Source organism: Macrotis lagotis, chromosome 4 (assembly GCF_037893015.1).
Source record: "Macrotis lagotis isolate mMagLag1 chromosome 4, bilby.v1.9.chrom.fasta, whole genome shotgun sequence".
NCBI classification, from domain to species: Eukaryota; Metazoa; Chordata; class Mammalia; order Peramelemorphia; family Peramelidae; genus Macrotis; species Macrotis lagotis.
In genome coordinates this window covers 88,640,993-88,663,757 of record NC_133661.1, presented here as the reverse complement: position 1 = coordinate 88,663,757, position 22,765 = coordinate 88,640,993, and the positions used below count along the sequence as shown (strand labels likewise).

The window sequence follows — 22,765 nt, the reverse complement described above, 5'->3', positions numbered from 1 at the left end:
ATAAAGTACCTTTTTAAATCTTAAACCCCTGTCTAAATGTGAGCTATTGTCATTAGTAGGAAACTAGACAGTGTGGTGGGATAGAGTCTTAGTCCTGGAGTCAGGAAGACTCTACTGAGTTCAAATCTGGCCTCAGACACTTCCTAGTGTAGTACCTTCATAATTACTGTGGCAAATATAATTGAGAAAGTAAAATTCAATTTATCTAATTTTAAAAAAGTGAGTTCTGAACACTAACTCTATAGTCCGTTGAAAATCTCAAAAAATTATTATAAATTGTAACATATCAGATACATTAAGCACCATCATTCCTGATATTCCATTAGTTTTATTGATTTCATGAATCAGCAACCAAAAAAAAAAGTAAAGACTAAAAGAGCACTGATTTAAAATAAAATTTGGTTCAAAATTCTAGCTCTCTCTTAATACCCTGAACATGAATCTAAGCCTTGATTTTTAAAAAAAGTCTAGTGAGGCTAAAGCCACTTAATTTTCTTATTTCCCATCATAGGATCAACTGTTGATGACTCCCTAAAGTAATTAACTTTTCTCCCTTGATTTGCAGCCATGATCAGTGGATTGCCTCATGAAAATGGAAGAAGATATAGTTTTCTTCTTGGGACTACAGTGCTGCTGGGAATGAAAATGTGTTGCTTCTGAAAAAAAATAATTTAAAAGAATTTGGGGTCAAAAATTAAGTTACACAGTACAAAAATATCTCATGAAGTTGAAATTTGTTTCTGAACAAAGATATTTTTAGAATTTGTATGTCAAGTGGAAGAGAGAACAATTAGTCTGAAATAATCATCCTTAAGAGTGTTTTTTGTGTGACTTGAATGGTGACAATAAATTAATATATTTCACATAAGTGTGGAGTATTCACTTTGTATTGGATTTTTTGACTTTGGAAAATTGAACTCTTCTATTCCCAGGGACTTTATACTGTCTTCCCTTTTTTTTTACCCACTCTTCTGTCAGCTGCATTCCACACTAGCTTCCCTGTTTCTTGTTGAGAGCATCTAACACTGATCCCTTATTGACTTTTTCCAATCAGTATATTGTATAGTGGAACAAATGTTACACTTCAACCTGAGTTTGAATCTTCCTTTGCCTTTTTCTATAGGGAGGGGTATGTTACAAGACAAGTCATTTAATTGCCTTTTATCTTACTTTGCTCATCTGAAATGAAATGCTAGGTCTGGATGTTGCCTAAGGATCCTTTTCAAGTCTAGATCAATAATCCCATGGAACCCAGAAGAAGTGACCACCCTCTAAATGGATTAAATCTCATTCATGATTAATGAGTCAAAAAGGTGGATACCTGATTTGATTACTTAATGAATGCTTAATGTGTTTCTGCAATCTTAGAGTATTATGTTGGGAGAGAGCTTAAAAATGTTCTATTTTGATATCTATTTTTTAAGATGATAAGTCTCAAGGTTCAAGAATGTGGTGACCCAAAATCATACTTTTGGTTTGACTTTTTGCTTTCATTATCTTCAGTCTATAAATGATTGCCTCATGATGGCCTGTTAATTCAAAAAAATGATGATGGTTTTGAAAATTCTTGTGCAGGAAAATGCATTTTTATAGATAAAGTTAATATCTTTCTCTGTCAATTGATGATAAAATAATAAGAAATGAGTTCAAGATATTGTTAAAAGTTTAAATGCCAGAGTGGCTAGGTGGCACAGTGGATAGAACACTGGCCCTCCAGTCAGGAGTAACGAGTTCAAATCCAGCTTCAGACACTTAATAATTACCTAGCTGTGTGGCCTTGGGCAAGCCACTTGACCCCAATTTGCCTTGCCAAAACCTAAAATATAAAGTTTAAATGTCCATACTACTTCAAAAAGGCTAGATTTAACATTAAAGCATGGAATCATATCATTTTTCTGACACTCATTGACCTGTGACACCTTGGGTAAATTATTTCTCTACTGTAGGTTTCAATTTACTTTTCTATAAAACATGAAGGGATTGATCCCCAAAGTTCTTTTGCACTTCCTAACTTGCCAATAATTACCAGGGAAACTAGGCAAATTTTAAAAAAATTATAAAAACACAAGGATTAGAAGCTCTTGGAGTAAAAATTCCCTTTGCAGTACAGATCCCAATCTATCTATGGTGTATTAGACCAGTCACATAAAACAACCCAAGGTATAGAAAAGACAGAGATTCGGGTAGGATCAAAGAGCTCATCAGAGGCAGATGTGAATCCATGTCTTCAGAAGAACAGGCAGGAGTAAACTATTGTTTGGTTGTACCACATAAAAGCTTTGTAGTCTTGGGCAATTTATTTCCATTAATCTGGACCTAGTTTATTTATCTGTAAAATTTGGATCAGATTATTTTAAAGTCCTTTCCAGTCCAATCATATCATGAATCAAGTTATTTAAAATGCAAGGTTATGTAGGAGAGGTTGATGTCAGTGAGAGAAGGTGCCAAGGCAGTCAAGAGTTCTGATACTTTATTATCCAATCTGTCATTAATGTTCTACTTTCTTATCCAGCTGACAGATCTTAGCATGCTAGCCATAGAATGGGGGTTCTGGAACAAAAATCATTCAGTTCAATGACCCAGATTTGTAGAAGAAGATACTAAATGCTCCTTCCTCCCCCCAGAATAGGGAAGTTACTTGTATAAAAATATCTAGCTTATCAGTGGCAGAGAGAGGAGCAGAATTTGGATCTTTTGACTATTATGTCATTAAAACCATATGGTATAAAGGGGGAGAAGGGATGCTGAATTTGAAGTCAGAAGGTCTGAGTTCAGATTTGAACAATACTCCCTACTAATTTCATAGCCTCAGACAAATCACTTCCACTGTCTAAATCAAATTTTCCTCATTTTCAAGAAGAAGGGATCAGACCAATTATCTCCACTGAACTTGGTAATTCTAATTCCTACTTTTGTTAACTACAATATTTTTATTGAACAGTGTCTTTTGCCAGTTGGAGAAGTAATATAGCAACTGTTATTAGTGCCTTGGAGGAAGCAGAGGCTGCACAGAGCGTTAAGTTAGAATTTTTCATCTCAAATGGAACTGTGAACCAAAACTTGTTTTAAGGCAAGAGCTTTTGATCAGAGCTCCTGGTGAATGTGTTAAGATGTTTCTGAGGTCTTGAATAGGGAAGCCAGATTTCTCATGAGAAGTGTGTAGAAGTGAGGAAAGAAACCCTTAAAAACAAGGGTAATCTTCAAAAGGATATTGAAGACAATTTTTCCACTGACCCACTTTGTTCCAGAGGTTTATCTTCATAGAGGGATTGATATAAATTCTTGTGGACTTATAATTTTGACTTAAGAAAAGCATATCACCAGGGAAATCCATGGGTAGGAAACGTGTCCGATTTGTGTGTCCTGCTATTTTGCGCTCTAGTTTTGCCCTTATGTCGAATGGTTGCCGGTCATTTGGATTGCTTATGATGGTCTTTTGGGGTTCATCTGCCTTGAAAATTACTTCCATTTTTATTTCTGTCTTATTTGCTTTTGAGGTTTTCTCCTCCTCCTTAACTCTTTCTTGACTTGCTGACTTGGAATCTGGAGCTACAGCTGGTAGAAATGAGCCACTCTGGGAATGTTTGGAATAGAACAAGTCTTGCATTTCTCGGGCCAATTTCATCCTTTCTATATGTTTATTGATAGTTTTCTTCTCTCTAGGTGGTACTTTAAGTTCTTCTCGTGGAATAAATATTCTAGCAGTCCATGTCTTTTCCATACTTTTCTTCCCTGTGTTGAGAAGGGGATGTTCCTTTTCATATTCCATTGCTTTTTGGTAATCTAATGAGTTCTCTTTGAGCTCTTTCAGCATCTTCTCTTCCTCTCTCTGTTTCTGAACCAAAAGCCTTCTTGTAGCTATTGTATGTACACCACCTAAATGCTGTTAAAGTGAAGTATATTATTTAAAACTCCCAGTCTTTTCACCACAGAAGCAGTGGACAAAGTTACTTATAAGGAAAAGTCATCTGACAATAATGAATTAGGTAATCCTTTCTCCTCCTAAGTTCACCACTAAATGTATCCTTCAACCGCCAATAGCCCCAGATCTAAGCTCCAAAAATATGGAAGTTGATTGGATTCAGAGATCTTAAAAAATAAAATTTTAGAAATGCAGTTGGCAAATTTTGCCAGCGTATAAACATATCATGTCTTCGTTCTGCTCCCTACTGCCTATGTTGACTTTGGGGGGGGGGGGGCAGCTATGTGGTACAATGGAGAGAGTTCCTGCTTTGGAGTTTGAATCAGTCTCAGACTCTTACTGTATGACCTTGGGCAAGTCACTTAGCTTTGATTGCCTCACATCTAGGGCCATCTCCAGTAATCCTGATTCACATCTGGCCACTGAACCCAAATAGCTCTGGAGGAGAAAGTGAAGCTGATAACTTAGCACAGCTCCCTTCACACAAATCTAACTCATGCTTGTCATATCCTCCCCTCCCTGTTCTCTTGATCTGCAAAAATGAAGGACAAACATCATCATGTTGACTTTGGTTAAATAACATTACAAATCTCAGTTTTCTCACCGACAAAATAAATGGATAGAACTAGATTATTAACAAAGATCCCTTTCATTCAGAGATACTATGATTCTATTTGGGAACAATTTTTTGGTGGCGGATTCTTCACTATTGATTCCTCTTGCTTCAAGTAGGCCTCACTCTGGAGGAAATTCTATTGAACTTACCATGATTTCTTTTTCTAAAGGAGAATATCTCCCAAGGGCAATGCGTGGATCACTTGCACAGTGTTTCCTCCGTATGCTGGAAGAATAGAAATATAAGGTATATTGGAAACAAGAGAATGTTTTCGAATGTTTTCAAAAGTTTTCACGCAGTGAATTTTTTTCAAGTTTCGACCAGGAAGACTCTTTAGGCATCAATTAAAAAATGGAAAAATAGTTGATGGGACTTAATCCAGAGAAATTTTATTAAGTAAAAGAGATGAAGCATTCAAACCTTTATATTTTCTCTGGAATGAATGGAATAAAGGTGCTCATTATGGTTACCTTAATAATGAGACATAATTCAAATCATCCATGCATAATAATGGATCTCTTTCTTGGTTGAAACTTTTTTCATTAGAAAAATTTATATTAGCCATTGCTTTTAGACAATGGCTTAGTCTTCTCCTTGGAAATCTGCACTTCTCAAACCATCTATTCTATGATCTTCTGCTCTCCAACTTTCCATTCTCCAATTATCTGTTGTCCATTCCCCAGGATGGAAAGATTGTGACTTCAAGCTATGGTTTTAGGTTTATTTATAAGGTAGGTTAATGGGAACTTAGATGAAGGTCACAAAGGGAAAGACACATTCCTGCATCATCAGTGACCTAGGTTGAGGTTATTGTGAGGTTCAATGGCAGAACAACTCAGGATCTTCTGTGGGTGAAGTTAGTAACATCTGAGGTTTCCCCTCTCTCCTTCATTTCTTACCTCTCCATACCTGCAATTCTCTTGAGACACTTTTTGAGCTAAATTGAAAGGCAATATCAAGATTATAGGTGAGATTCTCAGAGATGAACAATTAATTGATAGGCGACATGATGTAAAAGGTTGAATTCTTAACTTGGAGTCAAAAGACCAATGTAGGATCTGTGATTCTGAAATTCCCTTGTTATATGATCCTGGGAAAAGGGATAAAACATTACTTACCTGAGTCTTGTAATCTGGGAATTAGGAATAAAGATACTTCACTACCTTTTTCACAATATTTTTATGAAGAAAGGCCTTTATAAACCTGAAGATATAGAAATATGTCTTTAATTGATCCTACTAACCATTCATAGGAATACCTGAATTTTTCAACCTGCAAAATATAATGTTTGGCATAAGTATTAGGTTTCTGGAACTAAAAAGTCTTGTCATTTCACAGAAGAAGGCAAGAAGCTAAACAAAGTTCCACTTAATTCCTTTGGAATTGTAACTATTATCACCTCATTTTCTGGTGAGATTAAGGCTCAGAGAGTCTAAATGAATTATTCTTGGTTTTTGGAAGTAAATAATGGAGCAGGATCTGGAACCCAAGTTTCCTAACTTCCACTGAAGGACTCTTTCCACTATCTATCATGGGCCCTAAAAGCTCCATAGACCAGGGCTGGACAAAATGTAGCCTGTGGGCTACCCACAGCCCATAGGGAGATTTTAAGTGGCTGTCTGTGGATTTACTAAATGCTTTAGTAAGAAGCCAAACTACTGCAGAGCTCTCACTAAAATGTCAAATTGAAATATATTGTCTATTGTTTCAACAAAAACTTTTAAAAGTAAGGTGGACAGCCCTGACATAAACTATGCCAAGAAGATTATAGAATTAGAGTTGAAAAGGGTGTTTTAGGGATTTTTCAGGTCCAACTTCCTTAAAGAGATGAGTAACTCAGATCCAGGGTCATACAAGTAGCAAATGATCAATCAGAATTCAAAACCAGGGTCCATTTAGTTCCAATGATTTTGAATCTTATCATTTTTTCCACTATACTTTGCATCCTACACAGAATCCAACCATAGATTCCTAGAACTCTGGGGACCAAAAAAGGGATTTATCTAGTCAAATCATATCATTTGTGACATTAACGTCTAGCAGTTTCTCAAAGAGCAATTCTATCACACTCTTTTCATTTTCCATTAAGACAGTCTGTAATTGAAAAATAATGTGGAGAGTCATTGTTTTGACAAGGCAATTTACCCAAAGTCACACAGCTAGGTAATTATTAAGTGTCTAAGGCTGTATTTGAACTCAGGTGCTCCTGTCTCTGGGGCTGGTGCTCTATCCACTCTACAACCTTGCCATAGTCCTTCTCAATAGATTGATCCTTCACCTGGAAGATGATCACCTCCCTGAGAGGCAGTGTGACTTCAGAAAGAGTCAAGTAACAGTCGATATGGTGTTTGTTGCTCAACCACTCCAGGAAAAATGCTAGGAACAGAGCAGAGGTCTGTATACAACATTTGTAGTTCTGACCAAGGTCTTTGATACCATCAGTTTGAGGATTTATGGAAAATTATGTCAAAACTTGGTTGCTGGGGGCAGCTAATTGGTGCAGTGTATAAAGCACCAGCCCCGGAGTCAGGAGTACTTGGGTTCAAATCTGATCTCAGATACTTAATAATTACCTAGCTGTGTGGCCTTGGGCAAGCCACTTAACCCCATTGTCTTGCAAAAACCTAAAAAATAAAACCCCCAAAAAAGAAAACTTGGTTGCCTGCCGAAGTTCATCAGTATTGTACATCAATCTCATGATTTCCCTGCTTCTGCATAGTGAACAATGCTCTTGAGATTTCCCAGTCACCAATGGAGTAAAACAAAGATGTGTGCTTGCTCCTATACTTTTTAGCATGCTGTTTTCAACCATATTATCAAATGCCTTCATTGAGGATGAACATGGCCTCAAGCTCAGCTACCCTACTTGATGGCAAATTCTTCAACCTGACAAGGCTAAAAGCCAACACCAAAATGGAGGGAGCATTGGGGCATGATATTCTGTTTCCAGACAATTGTGCATTTACTCAAAGCAACCCCTGAAACTGAGATACAGCAAAGAATGGATTGATTCTCTGCTATTTGTGCTAATTTTGGTTCTACAACTAACACCAAGAAAACACAGGTGCTCCAATTTGCCAGCACCACACCATCTTTATGTGGAACCATTGATTACAGCAAATGGAGAAGTTTTGAGTACTGTGGACAAGTTCACCTACCTTGCCAGTGTCCTTTCCAAGGAGGTACACATTGATAATGAGGTTGATATTCACATTGTTAGGGCTAGCTCGGTATTGGGAGGCTCCAAAAGAAAGTGTGGGAGAGAAGAGGTATTAACCTGACTATCAAACTGAAGGTCGTCTACATAGCTGTTGTGCTGATCTCATTACTATAGGCCTGTGAAACCTGGGCAGTCTACCAGTGCCATGTTGGGAAATTGAATTGCTTCCATTTAAATTGTATAAGGAAGATTCTAAAGATCAGGAGAGATCCCAGACACTGAGGTCCTTTCTCTAGTTCTCAAATATTACAACAGAGAATGCAACTACTAAGGGCTGGACACATTGTTAGAATGCCAAACATACACTTGCCAAAAAAAAAAATTATTTCATGGAGAAGTTGCATAGAACAAGCGCTCAAAAGGGGGTCAGAAGAGGCGATACTGAGACACTCTGAAAGTCTCATGGAAGAACTTCAGAATTGGTTGTACAGCATGGGAGACACTGGCACAGGACCTCAAAGGAAATGTGATATCAGTAAGCTTTGAGTCCCCACCCTAGGTGTTCACTGGACTATTGATGCCCAACCTGTGGTAGAGTAATTCCAAGTTCATATTGGTCTGATCAGCCACAGTAGGATACAGTATACTTTGTCTCAAACATAGTGATGTCACATTAGTCTTCTTCGATAACGAAGGACAGCCTATTGAAAAAAAAAAAAACAAAAACCAAACCAAAAGACAACTAAGGGGCAGCTAGGTGATACAGTGGATAGAGCACCGGCCCTGGAGTCAGGAGGACCTGAGTTCAAATTTGATCTCAGACATTTCATAATTACCTAGTTGTGTGGCCTTGGCAAGTAACTTAACCCACTGTCTTGCAAAAACTAGGAAAAAAAAGTAATCCCTGGGAGTTGAAAAAATCTTTTATCTCATCACTGCCTTTTCCTTCTAAGTATATAATTCAAGAATATATTTAAAACTTGATCTAGTTACTTAGATGGATTTCATATCAGAGAAATATGAAATATGAATTTTATCTGTCTGATCATAAGGAAGTACTAGAATATATTTTGTTGTAGCAGTCAGGTATAGGTATGAAATGTGATATCATATGAAAAAACATTGAGAACAAGGACAGTTGAACTGGAGGGAGTTAGAAAGAAAAGAAGATGCCAATCAATTTACAGAAAAAACTAACAGTTAATGCTGTCTAAAACTAGAATTATTTGCCTGAAGCTGTAGTGAATTCCTCATAATAGGATTTCTTCAAGTGCATGGGAATGTTGTTGCATGGATTCATCATCATTTATAGGTACTGGTTGGACCTGTCAGTTCTTTCTAAACTCTGAGATTCTTTGATTTTATGAATGGCAGCAGAGGAATATGTATGCTATGATGGCCCATATATTTTTAGCAAACAGCTATACACTGTTGCCTGATACTCTGAGATTACTCCTCCTTGAAGCTGACCTAAGGATTTGTTAACATATCTAAATTCATTCCTCAAAGATAAGCATATTCCTCTTCCATCATACCCTCTCCATCCCAAGGATTCTTAAGTTTCAGCTATTATTTTTCAATCCCCATGCTATAGTTCCAACCAGAATCAAATGAATTTAAAATTGAATTCAATCAAATATTCAAAGATCAGTTAATTTCATATTACAGAAAATGCTCACAAAATTAACATCTGATGACATTTCCTTTCCATTCTCTTCTTATGATATAAATATGGGTCATTTCACTTTTTTATTCTCATATTGACAAAGATAACCTCCCCCCAAAAATGATGCAACCTTTAGGCAAAGTGTTTGGGGACTACGCTCAAGATCGTATTAAACTTTGTATACCTTTTGATTCAACTGTATCTCTACTAGTTCTACCCTTGGAAGAGATCAAAGAAAAAGTAGAAGACCCATTTATTTTCTCAGGTCTTTTTTGGTAGTAGCTCTAAAATGGAAACTAAAGGAATATCTGCTTATTAGAGAATGACTAAACAATTTATGATATATGCATGTAAAGGAATATAAGATAAGAAAGAAATGGAGGGGGTGCTCCTGCAAAAACCAGGGAAATCTTTATGAACTGATTCAAAGGAAGTTAAGGATTAGGAGGATCTGTAGTGACAATAATATTATTAAGCAAAACAATTTTGAAAGATATAAAACTTTGATTGATGTGAAGATAAACCAAGGATACAGAAGACAAAAGATTAAATATACTACTACCTCTTATAGAATGGCCACAGGCTTAAAATCCTGAATGAGACATACACTTAATAACTATCAGTACAGGGAATTATTGCTAGACCAAGAATATTGATTATGTGTCCTGTTGTTTATTTTACAACTGTTTAATGGAAAGAGGCAGCAAAAGGAGAAGAAAATACTTATAAATATAAACAAATAAAATAAATTTGAATCACTGATTCATTTTTACAGTTTCTTAGGTAAAAGAATTACATTTTGTCATGTCATCAGCATTTCTATATATGAAAATCAAAGCCCAAGGGCAAGAGCTAGAAAGACAAATTTCATTTAAAGTAACTAGACAACATAAAATACTTGAGAATCTATCTCCCAAGACAAACCCAGAAACTATATGAACACAATTACAAAATATTTTCACACAAAGTTAGATCTAAACAACTGGAAAAATATCAATTACTTATGGTTAAGCTGAGTTAATATAATGAAAATAGCAATTCTATCAAAATTAAATTACTTTTTCAGAGTCATACAAATCAAATTACTAAAAACTATTTCACAGAGTTTGGAAAAACAGTTTCAAAATTCATCTGTAGCAACAAAAAGCAAAAAAAAAAGGAATATCTGGGGAATTGATGAAAAAAATGCAAAGGGAGGTAGCCTAGCTGAACTAGAGCTGAAACTATCTATACAGTAATCTACTGTTTGACAAACCCAAAGACATTAGCTTCTGGGATACGAATTCACTATTCAACAAAATCTGATGGGGAAAACTAAAAAATAGTATGGCAAAAGGTAGGCATAGAACCATATCTTACACCTTATACCAGAACAAGATCAAAATGAGAACAGGATTTATACATAAAGAATGATACCATTTACCAATTAAGAGGTCAAGAAATATCTGTAAGATCTATGGAAGAGGGATAGATTTATGACCAAAGAAGAAATAGAGTACATTTTAAATTGCAAAATGGATGATTTTGACTATATTTAAAATGTTTTACACTAATAAAACCAACACAGCCAAGATTAGAAGGAAAACAAATTTGGAAAAGAATTTTCACAGTTATGGCTTCTGATAAAAGTCTCATTTCTAAAATATGTAGAGAACTAAATCAGATTTATAGGGTTACAAGTCATTCCCTGGTTGCTAAATGGTCAAAGAATATGAACAGCCAGTTTTCAAATGAATAAATTAAAACTATACATATATATATATATATATATTATACGAAAAAATGTGGTACCAGCTCACATCTATCAAATTGGCTAAGATGACAAAAAGGGAAATTATCAAAACTGGAGAAGTTGTGGGATGATTAGGACATTAATGCTTTGTTGATAGAGTTGTGAACTGATCCAACCACCATGGAGAGCCATCTAGAACTATGCCTAAAGAGCAGTAAAACTGATCACATCCTTTGAACCAGTAATCACAACAGTAGGCCTATATCCAAAAGCAATCATAAAAATGGGAAAAGTCCCACAAGCTCAAAAATATTTTATAGCAGCTCTTTTTGTAGCAGCAAAGAACTGGATATTAAGGGGATGCCCATCAATTGGGGAATGTCTGAACAAGTTATAGTATATGAATATTACGGAGTTCTATAACAAACCATGAATGGGTGGACTTTGGAGTAGCATGGAAAGGATTACATGAACTGATGCTAAACAAATGAAGCAGAAGCAAGAGAACATTGCACACATTAATAACTATATTATGAGTTGATTCACTATGAGGTTGCAGTTCCTCTCTACAGTTCAGAGATCTAAGACAACCCTGAAAGACCTATTATGGACAATACCATTCACCTCCAGAGGAAAAATGAAACCAAAAAAAAACACAGATTCTGAATTGATACTGTGTTCAGTTTTTTTTTAAAAAAACTGCTCATATTTTTCCTTCCTATCTCATGATTTTTCTTTCCTTTCCCTTAGTCCTAATTCCTCATACCCCAAATGACTAATATGTAAACGTGTTAAACATAAATGATCAGGTACAACTTTGACCAGAACATTTGCCACTGAGGGGAAGGGACTGAGAAAGGAGGGTAGTAGAAAAATGTTATATATAAATATAGACATATATATTATATAATATATATGCAAGTGGATGAATGTTGAAAAACTTTCATAACATATGATTGGAAAAATAAAATATCAATTAAAATGATTACATTTTAGAATCTTTATTTTTGAAATAAGTCAGCAATCTGATTGGAGAGTGAAGTAAATGACTGGGTTGGTTTTAGATATAGGCCCTTTTCCACTTTCCATTTTATTGTTTGCCCTGGCTTGTCTGAAAGGAAAACCATTCCTGTATGAGGAAAGAGACTGAAAAAGTGAAAGAAAAGAAAGTTATACCTAAGAGGAAGGACCAAAGGAGTGGGAAGAAGAATTTACCTTCACCCACAGAGGCTTAGTGGAGAGTTTTAAATAAAAGGCAGTCTTGTTAACCATAGCACCATAGCACCAGCTTATCACTGTTGTACAAAGAAAGGTTGCATGACCAGTGGGGTGTATTGTAGAAGGTATTCTTAGTAAGATGTAGTTATTTCATAGATGAATTGACTGCCCCACATGGTAGTTTTTCAGGTAGTTAAAAACAGCATCAGCAAAAGTAAATATCTTAAACATATATGTGAAATGCTCCATCTAGACTTTGGAAAATGAGCATATATATAATAAAAGGGTCTACAAACATAACTCTGGTGACATATAGAGAAATAGCAACAGGCACCTGGTTTTTGTACTCTTTCAATCAGTTTGTGAGGAACTATGCAATCTGAGGTGAGGCACAGCTCCCCAATACCTCTCACTTCATGTCTTTCTGTATATTTGAGAGCAAAATATGACAATTCAGCTGTTTTTAATCTATGAAAATGATGGGAATCCTGTAGATCAATGAGCAAGTATTAATATTTATTTTATTTTAGCATTATTATTTTTTTACTTCACACAATGACTTTTCTGGCTCCCCTGACTGAAAGTCCCTGGGTCAGCATACTTCCTGAAATAAAGCATTCAGAATTGATCTAATAGTCCAAAGATTGTTTGATGCAAAATATTCAAGTAGGTTTATAAGTTATACAACTCAAAATATCCTTGGGGATCATCCAGTCCAAACCCCTTATTTTATCAATAAGAAAACTGATGCCCAGAGAGATTATATCTTTTTTGTTTGGGGGCTGGTGGGAGTTACACAGGTAGTGAACAATAAAATTGAAATTTGAACCCATGTCCCCTGACTCCAAATCTAGGGCTCTTTCCCTTCCTTATATCATATTAGCTTCTAAATAAGGTTCATAATTGCACTGCTATATGTTCACCTCTAATATGTATTGATAGCTAAATATATTGATTTCTCAGTCTACTAGGATCACTCTAATGTATGAATATTTTAACATCATTGTAAAAACAAAAAGAAAACATTCAGCAATTTGAAATTTCACTTAACTATGCCACTCTATATTAGATCCATGAGGCATACTTTTGCTGTACTGTTGTCTTCAAGTTTTCTATCTGTTATCCTAATTTAGATTCTACTCCCTGTGGTTCAAATTTCCACCAGTACTTTCTTTTAAGTTTTTTGCAAGGCAATGGGGTTAAGTGACTTGTCCAAGGCTACACCACCAGTGTTTGAGGTCAGATTTGAACTCAGGTACTCCTGACTACAGGGCCAGTGCTCTATCCACCTTGCCACCTAGCTGCCCCGAATACTTTCTTTTAATTTAAGTACACTCTGTCCTGCTTAAACTTCCTTTGAGATCTTTTCTTCCTTCTTCTTTTAATTCATGTTCCATGAATATCACACTTTTTTGAACAATATGTGTCTTCCCCTTTCTCTGTTACACAGCCAATTCCAACTATATCCAAAAGTATTCCCTGCTATTGTGGAAGGAGGTCCTCCATAGAGCTCAAATCAAATAGGAATTCCCAATAGGTGTTAAGACTGAAAAAAATCTTAAAACAAATGCTTCTCTTGTGGGTAATGTGCTAATTGTATCCCAAACTTTTAGGAGATTTCTAAAGGCTCTAATGAATTCAACCAAATAGTCAATACAGGAAGAGAAAGAATAACAGCTAATGAATGAAAACTTATTTCCCAAACTGATATGCCGATGGATGGACAACCCATAAAGCAAAGAAGCACAGAGAGGACAAGCAATTTGGACAAAGTCACACAGTAGGTGACTCAATAACTGACTCATAATCAGAAATCACGTACCCTAATTCCAGTTTCTAAGCTCTTATCCTTCATCACACTGTTGTTCATCCTTTGTATTTAAAGAATAATTGAGGAGAAATCAGGACGAAGAAACAAGTATTGCTCAAGAATTAAATTCTTAAGACAACAAAAAGACAAGGGAACAATGCCAGTGAGGAGGTAAAATGGGAGATATCTGGATAAACCAATATGGATTCATAGGAAGTGCATCAATATTTAGCACAGAATTTCTAGAAAAGTGTCTGATGTAATCTCATTGGATCCTGAAATTTGAAAGTATCTTAGAGATTATGATAGCCAAATCCCTTGTCAAGGAATAATATAAACATACAATAATATTATACATTAGAGAATATATGACAATATATAATATACAACATTTATATAACAATATTACAAATAAACTTTGGTAAAAATAGACTAATATATACTATAACATAATATAATATATAATATAATGTAAAATAAATTAGATGGATAATCAGTTACTCCAACAAAGTTTATTTATAACATAGAAATCACTTGTGAGATGCTTGCTCATGAAAGAAGGATACTTGTCCCGGTCTCCCCAATACCATTATAGGTCTCAGCTTCAGATTGGTATGTGTAAATGAAGCAACTTAAGCTGATAAATTTTAATCATTGGCTCTCTCCCTTTTAAGCTTAATTTGTATTATCAACATTTTGCCATCACATTCTTAAGTCTAAATAATCAAAACAACAAACCAAGTCCTGATTTGAAGTATTTGCTGATTTCCAAGGTGGACAGTTCAAAACGTGCTAGACCTGGACTTAGGAAGACTGAGGTCAAATCTAGCCTCCCAAACTTGCTAGTTTGGCTATGACTCTGGGAATGACACTTAATTTTTCTCTGACTGAGTTAATGGGCATAAACATAACACCTATCTCTCAGGGTTGTTGTGAGGAATAAATGAGATAATATTTGTGAAGTGTTCTTCATTCCCTAATGAACTTTCCATTCTCATATCCTCCCAAGGAAAAATAATGATGAACTTCTTACTGTTGGCCTCAATTTCAAAAAACATTCTTATATTCATCACAATGGGATAAAGTAAGAAACAAGAGAATATTAAACTATTGAAAAATAGAAAAAAATTAAAATCTCCAAATATATTTTGTGATTTTCAAATATGGGAATATATCCCAATATCTGAACAGCGTTCATTGACATGAACAGAGGTTATGACACAAGGATGATGTTATGGTTCCTATGATGTAATTTAACATACTCCATTTCATTCTAAGAGAATTCTGATGAAAGATACAAGAGGGGTACTAACTGGTTCTCCTCTGGCCTCCCTCCTCCTTTTCTCTTGTGATAGTATATTAAACTTCCAGGTAGAGCCAAGATGGCAGTGTGAAGTTAGCAACCACCCAGAGCTTTTCCTTACACAATGTTAAATGAAACCTCTACACAGACATTAAAGCTCAGATCCAAACAAAAAAAGAGCAAAAAAAGTTCTCAACTATAGTCATCATGAACTATCTGTCGTGAAGGTCTGTCTCTTCAGGGGAAAAGAAGAAATAGAGCCCAGGTAGGCAAGAGAGTGGGAAAACCAGGGGAAGGCTTCTAGCCACAGCACAGTTCACATCCTGGCAGTTAGATTTGCAGTGCAGGTTCCAGTTCAGCTAGATCAGCAGGGAGAGTCCCAATTCCAGACAAAATTTGAGTCCTGGAAACCCTGATGCAATAGACAGGGCTGAGTAGCAAACAAACCAGTGGGTAGGAAAAAACCTAGACATAAAGGAGGAAACAGACCTCTTCAAAGATAATGTTTGATCTTCATAGCAACAGAGCCAGAGACCAGGCCCTAGCCCCAGCACAAAAATCATGGAATTATATTCCCTATACTGCAGGAGCAAAGTTCAACTATCAAAATGAACCAAAACACCTAAAAAAAAGAACTCACTAAAGGAAACTACTGTTCAGATCAAAATGATAAAAATGCCATCTCAGAAAAAAGAAAGTCATGATAAATTGTCAAATGGAAAGTTTTAGAGAAGTTTATGCTCATGGAATAGCTTAAAAATATGTTAAAAACCAAAGAAGAGAGGAAGAACAAAAATAGAAAAAATAAGAGCCATGTAGAAGAATTATGTAAAATTGACTAAAGAATCAATTCCACTAAAAGTAAAAATGACAAACTGGAAAAGAATGTTACTCATCAAAAAATAAAATTAACCAAATGGAAAAGGAATACAACTCATCAAAAAAAACAAAATTAACCAATTGGAAAAAAAGGAAAATAACTCACTTAAAAGTAAAATTAACCAAGTGGAATATGGTTAATTAGGTTAATTTTACTTTTAAGTAAGTTATTTTCCTTTTTTCAAAAAATTAAACTGAAAAGGAAAAAACCCTAAAAGTTAGAATTGAACAAATAGAAACTAATGATTCCATGAGACACCAAGATTTCAGAAAACAAAATCAAAAGACTGAAAAACTGAAGAAAATTTAAAGTACCTTTTAGTAAAAACAAACAACCTGGAAAACAGATCCAGTAGTTCTAATTTATATCTAATTTACAGTTCTAATTTGATCTAGCCAAAAGCCTACATCAAAAAATGAGCCTGAAAAATATCTTTCAGAAAATTATCATGTAAAACTTCCAAATATACTAGATCAAGAAGACAAAATAGTCCTCAAAAAAAGAAAATAAAGAAACACCTACAGAAAGTGTTGAGTTTCCCTGTCTATCAGGCCATTCATTCAGCTCAGGAGAGAAAAGAAACATGCATACACTTGGGTAGGGGTGTTAGCAGGACAGCTAGCAGAGCCATTTATTCAAAGTATCAAACAGTTCTTATAGCAGAAAACCACAAAATTAGCATACAGGATAAAAACAACTCTAACTTGGGCAGGATGTGGCTCAGGTCCAGAAGTTTGAGAACAAGGCTATCAACAAGTGAGGTCATGAATGACACAGTTGTGTTATAAAATCAGAGTTCCATGGAAAGCCTTCAACTCAAGGGTCACAAGAGCTTGGATTTTTTAGTCATAACTGACCTTCTAAGCCAAACCTGCTCAAGGGGCCACCCCTTTCTGTTTACATAACAAGCTCACAATTGCCCAACCTGATGTTCAACCTGGGTTATCCAATACTGAATTCTATTGATAGTATGTATAGTAGCTTTGGTTACAAAAAATATTTTGATTAAACTTGGGAAACAGCAAAGTAGAAACATCAAGAGAATCAATATAAGACACAATTGTATAATACTTTGAGTCCAATGCCTGAAGAGGGCGGAATGTTGAAACAATTTAATTATCTTATTGGCTATCTTTTCAGGAATCAAGACTTGCTGGGAGGCTTCCTGGATGTCTTTAGCCAACTTATTCAAATTATCAATACCAAAAGATAGTTTTTAAAATGAGAGAAAAACAACAAATAATCAATATCATAATTACAACTAGCTGAAAAAAGAAATAACACATGTAACCATTTACCAATTACAAGTGGAGAAGACAACCATTCAGACAATTTCTTGTTCAAATCTATATGTTCTTCCCTAACATAAACTGTTTCATTACAAAAGTTTGTAATGCATTAACCAAATGATATAGATTTTCATAATCTTCTTCTGAGCATTAATCTCTAGTAACATTTTCTGACAATTCTTGAGTATATTTTGCTTCTATCTTTTCCTTTTATCATAACTTCTTTACATACACATTCTCAAATAATGCAATTGTAACAGTTAATATTATTTCCCCCTTTTCTCAGTAATGATCACAAATTCCTCTATATGGGGTGTGATACTATTTAAGCTAGAAAAATTATACCTAACTTCTCAGCATCTCTTCTTTAATATTTCCAAAAGTAACTTTGTTATATCCCAAATAATTTTCAACTTCCCCTATCAAAACAACTTCAGTCATATTTTTCTCTCCATAGTATAGTTTGGAATATAAGTCAAATATTCAGATTCTTTTGCAGTCCCCAAATTGTTCATTATTAATATAAGCATCACAAGTTGTTCATTAAGTCCATTTTGTGTTTTCCTTTTGTGTGGTCTGTCCTTTCTTCTCCTCTTATGCTTTCTTTCTCAATTTCTTCAGTGTAAGTTATTAACTTTCTGTATTACTTGATCATCTCATCTGCACGGTCTGATATTTCTTCCTGACATCCAGACAGTTTCTACATCTGTGGACAAAACAAAGGCATGCCCTTGACCCCAGGTTAGTAATTGATCAAGTCTTTTCCAATGTCCATCTTTTGTATCCTCCCACATTATTCTAAAGTATTTTAGGAGTATTTATTATGTTATCTATGGTAATTTCGTAACCAAAGTGTTTTTCAGTCACAGTTTTATTTTTATCATCCAAAGTCAAATAATTAATGAATACAAAGCATTATTTAGGCATGCCCAGTATCTGCTCCCCCTACATTTCCCCTTTTCTGTTTATGTGGGAACATTTTTAAGGACCTATTCTTCCTCTCAATTATAGGCTTGACCCATAGGATTATTAGGAATACCTGTAATATGTTTTATATTGTAATATAGACAGAATTGTTTAAATGCCATATAGTATATCCAGGGCCATTATCTGTTTTTTATGGATTTTGGTGTCCCTGCAAAACAATGGAATAAATGATCAATCACACCTTGAGTAGCCTCTGAACTTTGTGCTGTTGCCATTGTATATGAACTAAATGTATTTACAGTAACATGAATAAATTTCATTTTTCCAAAAGGTATATAATGAGTCACATCCATCTACCATAACTCATTAGGGTTTATGGTAGAATATTAGAATCCTTAAAATAATTTGGAGAGGTAGGTAAATACCCCTTTATGGACAGGATTTTACTACATTGCTAACTTGCTCTCTTGTGATTATAAATTCTTTCCTTAGTAAAGAAGTATTCTGATGAAATTTTTTGAGACAGTTTAGTTTACTCTTCTAATAAGCTTATAAGGAGTGGAAGGGTTAATTGATACATCTTATGATTACCTTCACATATATATGTGTATATCTATATCTATATCTATATCGATAGAAGATAGAGATAGAGATAGAGATAGAGATAGAGATAGAGATAGAGATAGAGATAGAGATAGAGATAGAGATAGATATATATGTATTTCCAGGCAATCCAGGGTGGGAATTTATATGTTCAATAAAAAAGAATTGTATCCCTAATAATTTCTAGTTATTCTTTAAGGAATTGATATAATATTACATTAATAAAGGCTGTTTCTATGCATCTGATGACATGATAATCATATTTACTATTTGTAAAAAATATTAAGCAGTTGTGGCTATTCTCTTAATACTAGTAATATAGCATATAATTTCTTTTCTATTATTGCATATATGCTTGGACCTATAGGTTTAGAATAAAGTCCATCACATTGCTTAAAAATTTCAGGGAACCCAGAGGGTCATAACTTCTAATATTTTCCCTCATTATCTCTACAAAGCAATCAATTATTAATTCAAGGCTTAGGTGTAATTACAGTAAAATAGCTAATATAAACAAAACTAGATCACATAATTTCTTCAACATCTTCCCCATCAGTAAGGTATCTAACTATGGGTAACATATTTTTCAATTTCCCAATCATATGTGAAACATAAGATTGCCAGGCTAACATCTCATTTTCTTAATGCAAAAATAAAAAATAATATTGATTTTTTTGTTATAATGTTTTTTGGCTCCTCCAGAGTCATAAGAGGAAAAAGAACTAATGGGAATGCTAAAATATATAGGGTCAGAAAGGCCTTGATAGAGGTTGGGACTCTACCAAAACCTTCTTAAAGTTAACCTTAGACCTGAATATCTTTTACACACAAATTTCTTTCCCATCGCTGTATTATAAGATTATTTTCTTTTTATTCCAAATATAATCCTATTTTCAAAAAGAAAATAAGATTCTCTATGAATTTAGTTTTAAGTATATATATATATATATATATATATATATATATATATATATATATATATATAAATGTCAAAAAAACCAAGGTAATTTTTTTAACAAAGCCAGTGTTACAAGATGTATATATAATTTCTAATACATATATATATATATATATATATATAGAGAGAGAGAGAGAGAGAGATAAATTTATAAATATGAGATAAAAAAAACACAGCTTTCCACAAACTCCCTAGACCCAAAAAGACCTTTAGAGATATGACCTCTTGGCAAGGTATTCTCTAATTTTCTTATAAGAAATTTTTACAAATATTATGGATGACACTTTAATTCATTCATATTTTGTTATTGTTAACACAATTTTAAATTTTCAAAAAAATATTTGATTCTGTTCTTATATAGTTTTCTAATTATATATAACACATTTTCAATTTAAAGTGTATTTCCTTTACTCCCTAAACTTTGCAATTAAAAAAATTCTTAAGACCAGATGTTTCTAAAAATTTTAGTTAAAATTTTTTTTAGTTTTTTTTGAAGGGCAATGTGGTAAAGTGACTTGTCCAAGGCCATGCAGCTAGACAATCATTATCTCAAGCTAGATTTGAACTTCAGCTACTCCTGACTCCAGGGCCGGTGCTCTATACACTGTGCCACCTAGCTGCCCCTAAAAATTTTTTATAATTACAAGATTTTCTTTATAGTGCTTTTAATAATCTTATAAATTCCAAAACTCATTTTCAAAATTACCTTAAATTATATTCCTTTTTAAAATATAAAAGTTTGAAAATTCTTATCTGTATCAGTACTATTCTAATTTCTCAATACTCTAATTTATAAGAGCTTTCTATCCTCACTGACAAAATGATGTTCTAGGAATTGGAGATTCTCCATATTTTGAGATATCAAGATAGTATGTACTAATTCTTTATCTTGTTCTTAATTCTTCTGTCACCCAAAGTTTTTTGAATACATGAACTATACCCCGTTTTTTTAGCAATTATAAAACCTGATAAAGAGCTTAGGTTTTTAGTCATAACTGACCTTCTAACCCAAATTTGCTCAAGTGGCCATCAATAAGAAAGAGAACACAGAAAAACAATTTACATGCAAAGGATAAACAATCAGAATTACATAGGATTTATCAAATTCAACATTTAAGAATCAGAGGACCGAGAATATGACATTTCAAAGGACAAAGGAGTTTGGATTACAACCGCAAATTAACTATCCTGCAATATAGTTGAAAAGATTGTACTTATAGGATATGAGACAAGAAATGATGTTTTATTATGAGGGTTGCAATTCCTGTAGAGATAGATGAAGGGAGAATACTTAGAGACTCTATACATAATTTATTAGACACTTTAGTTAAGGACTGTTATAGAACAATAGGGACAGAGGGTAGGAGTGTACTTAAAAAGGTGTGGCCATAAATTGATCAGGATGGATAAAGTTGGAGTGCTAAAGGATAGAAGGAGAAAGTGTACCCAATATTTTGGTTGGGAGGGTTCTAAGGCTATGGTTGGAGCACTACAGAGATGGAGGGAGAGAGTATACTTAGAGGAACTGGTCATAAAAAGGTCAAGAAATGACTTTGCTTTGTTGATGCTTTGGTTACAATTGGAGGGAGTGTGCTTGGTGATTGGAGCTATAAATAGTTCATAAAATGATTACACTTTGCATGGTATTTTGGCTCATGAGGATTGTGAGTGCATGGGAGGTACTTGAAAAGAGAGGGAGGTATAAATCAATTTTAATTTGATGTGATTTATTAAGAAGTATATTTCTAATGGGACAAAAGAGGGGAGTATACTTAGTGGCTATAAGGCAATGCTGCTTATCAATCAATCAATCAATCAATCCAAACTTTGAGAATGGTACTTCTATCAGGACAGATAAAATGAATATATTTAGACAAAGGGATTATAGGGACCAGTCAGAGTTAAAACAATAAAGAAATTTTAAAAGGACTATACTAGGAGAAGGCTATCCATTAATGGATAAATAATACAAGGTGTAGAAGCACAAAGACATATTATGATAGAGGGGGAAAATAGAGGGTGTGAAAACTGAATAAATCTACTCTCAATAGATTCTCAATTGGATTTAAAAATCTATCCTAGCCTACAGTGAAGGGGGGGAGGAAAAAGGGAAAGAAAAGATTGCAGGAAAGGAAAAGCTAAAGTTAAAAGTAAAGTTCAAGTTAAAATTAAAAAAAGTTAAAGGGGAAAGAGAGCAAAACACTGGTAAGAAAGAATAAGAGAAAATGAAAAAAAATATCAATAGGGAAAGATAGTATGGAGGAAAATGAATTAGAACTGGAAATTAACTGGAAATGTGAATGGGATGAATTCTCCCATAAAATAGAAGCAGATGGTAGAATGGATTAAAAAGCAGAATTCTACAATATGTTGTTTGTAAGAAACACATTTGAAGCAGAGGGATATGTGCCTGATTGTGGTATATTATCCTAGTAATAATGTGTAATTTCTTTACTAAAATTTTATTTCAGATTTTTACATCAATATTCTATGGGAAGATTGGTCTATAATTTTCTTCATCTGTTTTGGCTCTTCCTGGTTTAGATTTCTGCACTGTATTGGTATCATGTAAAGATTTGTCTTTCTATTTTTAAAAATAGTTTACACAGAATTGGAATTAATTTTTCTTTAAATATTTGGCAGAAATCACTTATAAATCCATCTGGACCTGAATCATTTTT

At 34.2% G+C, this 22,765-nt stretch overlaps 1 protein-coding gene across 1 annotated transcript; it reads right to left on the bottom strand.

Annotated features, from left to right (window-relative positions):
- Positions 1 to 2,253: 2,253 nt before the first annotated feature.
- C4H10orf120 (chromosome 4 C10orf120 homolog) lies at positions 2,254 to 5,616 on the bottom strand. The gene is made up of 3 exons (XM_074233445.1): positions 5,009 to 5,616; positions 4,688 to 4,763; positions 2,254 to 3,883 (listed from the first exon to the last, which is right to left on the bottom strand). The coding sequence occupies exons 1-3, from the start codon at positions 5,101 to 5,103 to the stop codon at positions 3,182 to 3,184; spliced, it is 873 nt and encodes a 290-aa protein (XP_074089546.1). The 5' UTR covers positions 5,104 to 5,616; the 3' UTR covers positions 2,254 to 3,181.
- Positions 5,617 to 22,765: the final 17,149 nt, after the last annotated feature.

What these genes read in the sequence shown, in the direction of transcription:
- C4H10orf120 (XM_074233445.1), bottom strand. Translation starts at nt 5,103, where the DNA reads ATGGCTAATATAAATTTTTCTAATGAAAAAAGTTTCAACCAAGAAAGA. An exon ending in AATTATGTCTCATTATTAAG is followed by an intron (nt 4,764 to 5,008) that starts GTAACCATAATG and finishes CTATTCTTCCAG; the next exon opens with CATACGGAGGAAACACTGTG. An exon ending in CTTTAGAAAAAGAAATCATG is followed by an intron (nt 3,884 to 4,687) that starts GTAAGTTCAATA and finishes TCACTTTAACAG; the next exon opens with CATTTAGGTGGTGTACATAC.